The 5,187-nt window shown below is 31.8% G+C and overlaps 1 protein-coding gene across 1 annotated transcript; it reads left to right on the top strand.

The window, feature by feature from the left end:
• Positions 1 to 1,306: 1,306 nt before the first annotated feature.
• LOC110110825 (probable 2-oxoglutarate-dependent dioxygenase AOP1) lies at positions 1,307 to 2,505 on the top strand. The gene is made up of 3 exons (XM_020842460.2): positions 1,307 to 1,698; positions 1,836 to 2,160; positions 2,251 to 2,505. Exons 1-3 carry the CDS (start codon positions 1,307 to 1,309, stop codon positions 2,503 to 2,505), a joined length of 972 nt encoding a protein of 323 aa, XP_020698119.1.
• The last annotated feature ends 2,682 nt before the right edge of the window (positions 2,506 to 5,187 follow it).

Raw genomic sequence — 5,187 nt, 5'->3', positions numbered from 1 at the left:
ATATATATATATATATATATATATATATATTCCCTGTATTTCTTTGGATAGCAACACAATTTTGAACTTTGCAATGTACATGTTTGGAAGTGCTTCGAGGACTATTATGATTCACATATAAAGACCTTATCATATTCAATAAGATTTGCAAAATATCATAAAGATGTGTTAGATAGATTTGCAAAATAATTTTAAAATCTTTTGATTTTATGCATGCTTTAATGAAAGACTTTGTGCTCCTAATCATCGAGTAAAATTAAAGAACGAGACTGAAAAATCATATGTAGTGATTTTCAATACAATACCGATCTGGACGGAAGATATTGTAAGTACTCCGAAAGAATTAATAGATGAACAACATCCTTTACTTTACAAATCTTTTAAGTATTATTATTACATCAAATTTCGCTTCACAGACAAAGGAGATTTTGAGAATGCTCTAAAAGTTTATTGTGGTGTTTAGTTAAATGCTAATGCAACTAAATAAATTCTATGTTCATAACAAATATTTAATAATGATATCTGATGCTATTGTGATGAGGCGAAAGTTGTTGTAATTATGTGATGTTATTGTGATGAAGCTATTAAGAAGATGCGAATGTTGTTGTAAGTTTAGTTAAATGCTAATCCCCTTAGTTTGGACGGTTGATTTCAAGATCAATGTTCCACGTTCCGTCATTCGGCGGCTTGATCAAACCGCGGATCCAATCCCGTGTTCTATCCTTCAGTCCGGCTTGATCTAACCCGCTAGATTGAAATGGCGGAGGATCAGACGGCTACTACATGCCGCTGACTCACCTAAGTAATAATAGTTCACAGAATAGTTATATTCAAGTTGTGCAGGAAACTAACATTTAAGTGTGCGCAACATTTATTTGAGAGTTTGAACATGCCTTCTGTCCACTTGTATGAGTGCTATGGATCTGGTGGTTTTCCCCTTTTCCTATGTGGTTCAATGCATAGGGGTCAACATCCACTGACCGCATCTATTGCATTTTTCCAATATAACATCCTAACTGAACCTAATAACTTCTCCTCTCTATTAAAATTTACAATAAAAATAAAAAGCGAAACCTAACTCAAAGACATCTAAAATAGCCTACATATCCTCAAATAATTTATAATCAGATCATCCATAAGAATATATATTTGCAATAATTAATCAATACCTAAAATCCAACAAGTATGGCGTTTTGGAACAATGCATAACAGCATCTTAAGAATGGAATCTTCAACCAATATAAAATTCCTCTAACTGAAGCTAGAACGTATCATTAAAAGGCAAAGCTGAGAAACAACCTACAAGATGGGATATTTTGGTGGCGTTGATACAAAAAACCTTGAGCTTCCCATAGTGGACTTAAGTGGATTAGACATTGCAAGGTTCAATGAAAAGGTTTGGGTGAAAGCTCGATCAAAAATTGTAGAAGCTCTAGAAATCTATGGTGGGTTCGAAGTTGTTTACAATGAGGTTAGTTCTGAGCTCCGAAATGACTTGCTTGGATTGATCGTGCCAACTATATTCACCATGTCAGTTGTGAACAAACTTAGTGATGCCCAAAAATTGCCTTATCATGGCATTTATTTCAAGAAACAAGGCTTCCCTTACTTGGCTCTTCAATTGGCTGATCCTAATTCTCTAGTTGCTTTGCAAGAATATGCTAACATAATATGGCCCGAAGGAAACGATTTTTTCTCGTATGTATTCCCAAGCAACAAAAGTTTTATCATAATTGATTATTTTGATTGCCTAAAGAAGATGCGTTTGTTTATACATTTTTTCAAGTTAAAAGCTATGTCATCCTAATTTATTTTTCTTTATTTTTTTTGGGTAGCAACACAGTGTTGAACTATGCAAAGCATATGCAAGAGCTCATAAATATGATCCATCGGATAATCATAGAGAGCTTATGCTTAGAGCTTCACAATGATTCACATATGAATTCCCTAGCATATTCAATAAGGTTCTCAAATTATTATAAGAATGCATTAGATGATGGAATCAATCTTTCTTTGCCGTCTCATAAAGATCCCAACTATATAAGCATAATTTGCCCCCATAATGTGGAAGGACTAGAAATTGAGACCAGAGGCGGTGAATGGATACAAACGAAGCCTATGAAAAATTCATTTACAGTTTTACTTGGCGAAGTATTCAAGGTTAGTATACTTGTTTGAGGGTAATAAATGTACTTTAATGATGAAAAATTATTATTTAATTTTTATTGAATAAGTTTTTGTTTTTCTCAGGCATGGACTAACGGAAGACTTCATGCTCCTAATCATCGAGTAAAATTGAAGAATGAGACCGAAAAACGATATGCAGTGATTTTTAGCACAATACCAAGTCTCACAAATGATATGATAAATGCTCCAGAAGAATTAATTGATGAACAACATCCCTTACTTTTCAAGCCTTTTAAGTATTATGACTATGTGAAGTTTCGCTTTTCAGAGGAAGGAGAAAAAACTAATGATGCCCTAAAAGCTTATTGTGGTGTTTAGTTAAATATTAAGGCAGGCATATGCTTAGTGTGCTACTTGTTATGTTTTTACATGTTTTTTTTTTTTTCATGAACTTTGTAACTTAGATCTTGTGTGCTTTTTCTTCTAATAAAAGTGGTTAAATTCCACCTAAAGATGTTTGGAGCATAATAAAATAAAAAAGCAAACAATACAATCTTTCTCTCTCTTAACAAACATCAATAAATCTCTTTACTTGCATGTTATTGAAAAATAAAATCTTAATTATTAATAATATGATGGATCATCACTAATTTCAAAATGATAATGTTTAACTTGTAATTTTATGAGTCATATGTGACCTTTCTTAAGGTGACAATTAGCAAAGAAATCCTTATTCTCTTTGTCACTATAATTGTAAGTGGTAATCTTTCCACCGTCACCACCGTTTGTAACATTAACAATAAGTTTAATTGATTAATCATTAAACATAATAACAAGAAAACAAGTGGCACAAAGAACACAACAGATTTAGGCTTCGTTTGGGACGGATTTTTTATTACTTCTTAAAACAACTTTCTAATTTAAAAATTAAAAATTTTATACAAAAAGTTGCTTTAAGAATCAGTAAGAAAGCCGTCTCAAACGAAGCCTTAATACATTACACAAAACATCACTAACTTTTTAGGGCATCATCAACTTTCTCTCCTTCCTCTTAAAAGCTAAATTTTATGTAGTCATGTTACTTGAAAAAAATAAAAGTAAAAAATGTTCATCAATTTATTCTTCTAGAACATTTATCATATTATTTATAATACTTGGTATTGTTTGTCGATGATTCGGAGCATGACCATTAGTCCAAGCAGAGGTAAGGAAAAAAAAAAGAGTTATCCAACAATAATTAAATAGCAATTTGTTCCCCATTAAAAATATTTTTTATCCAACAAATATAACAATCTTAAATGCTTCACCAACTTTAACAATAAATGAATTGGTCATAAGTATTGTTTGTACCTAGGGGTGTAAGTGAGCCGAGCTATAAACTCAACCGGTTAACGAGCTCGTAAGTCAAACTTATCCAGTTTCAAGTTCGAGCTCAACCTATAATCGAGCTTGTTTACTAAATGAGCTTGAGTTCGAGCACAGTTAGACCGACTTGTTAGCTTGTCGAGCTACTCGTCTTTAAAAGTACATTTTAAAAAAAATTTAATACACATTTTTCTATCATGCCGAGCTCAAGCTTGATTTGTATACAGCGTGTTGAGTTTGACCTCATTAAACGAGCTCGGTATGATCTAAACGAGCTCAGCTCGATAATACAACAACTCGGCTCGACTCGACTTATTTACACCCTTATTTGTACCCATTCACCACCTATAGACTCAACTTCAAGTCCTTTATTATTGTGCTGGTAAATTGTACTTATATAGTTTGGATCTTTATAGGAAGCCAAAGCAAACTTGATTCCGTTATCTAATATCTTATAATACTAACTTGAGAATCTTATTGATTATGCTATGAAATTCATATAAAAATCATATTGGTCGTCCAAGCCCAAGCTCTCAATGATCATTAATGGACCATATGATCAGGAGCCCTCGCATATGCTTTGCATATAGTAACACTATGTTACCATCCCAAAAGAATAATGCTAGCGTATTCTTAAGCAATAACTAGAGAAGTAAATGCCAAGATAGGAAGGGAAAGCCTAATTTATTGAGCCAAATGTCATGATAGGGCAATTGTTGGCATCATTAAGGCTTCATTTAGGACAGTTTTTTGCTGCTTTTTGAAACAACTTTTTAGTATAATTTTTTTTTGAATTATAATTGTTTATATTAAAAAGTTGTTTTAGAAAGCATAACAAAGCTATCCCAAACGAAACCTAAATTTGCTCACAAGTGAACTTATATGACAGGATCATATAATGGCTGCTTTAGATATCTTTGATTTAGTTGATTAGGATATCATTTAAGTTTGAATAGATAGATAAGGTGGTAAGTTTTAATTAATATAATATATTGCAAAGAGGATACTAAGTTTGTGGAAGATATAGACAAAAGGTTGGGAAGGGTATCTATGGTAAGTATTATGGGAGAGATAATTGTAGAGATATGAACAAAAATTAATAAATTAAGTCTAGATAACAAAATTGTAATGGGTAGGATAAGAAAAATAATGAATTATTTGCATGATAAGCTCCAATCCCAATATACTAACGTAAAACTACGATTAATGGCATTACTATCGGTGACTCTAACAAGGAATAATCTTATCATTCGGGATGGGTGTTAAAATGGACGCCCTAAAATTATGACTCTAAATAAGTGACCCAAAAAGCACTACAGTGTAGATCAAAGTGAGGTTAATATTATGTCGATGATTCTATACATTAATGTCCTATCTATAGAATAGTCAAGGGTCTTGGGTCTACATATGTAGTCAAGCATGCATATATAAGAGATTATGCATGTGTAAAGTATCGAGTAGCTCAATTTATCAATAAAAGATTATTATTTTTAATATAAAAAATAATAATTCACTGATAGTAATGTCCTATCTATAAAAGATTTTTAATTTACATGTGATACTTACAATTTTGTCTAACTTGAGCCAATATCGAGCAGCTTAATGAGCTTATACGTGTTAGAATAATTAAATAAATTAATTATGCGAGACGTCGCAAAAATTATTTAAGAATATATATTTAATTATATAAACCAT

The sequence above is a fragment of the Dendrobium catenatum genome, unplaced genomic scaffold (assembly GCF_001605985.2).
Source record: "Dendrobium catenatum unplaced genomic scaffold, ASM160598v2 fragScaff_scaffold_847, whole genome shotgun sequence".
Classification (NCBI taxonomy): domain Eukaryota; kingdom Viridiplantae; phylum Streptophyta; class Magnoliopsida; order Asparagales; family Orchidaceae; genus Dendrobium; species Dendrobium catenatum.
Note: the sequence above shows the minus strand (reverse complement) of the source record. Positions and strands in the feature narration are given on the sequence as shown.

Coding starts and splice junctions, on each gene's coding strand:
- LOC110110825 (XM_020842460.2), top strand. CDS start 1,307: ATGGGATATTTTGGTGGCGTTGATACAAAAAACCTTGAGCTTCCCATA. Junction 1,699..1,835: donor GAAGGAAACGATTTTTTCTC/GTATGTATTCCC, acceptor TTTTTTGGGTAG/CAACACAGTGTTGAACTATG. Junction 2,161..2,250: donor TACTTGGCGAAGTATTCAAG/GTTAGTATACTT, acceptor TGTTTTTCTCAG/GCATGGACTAACGGAAGACT.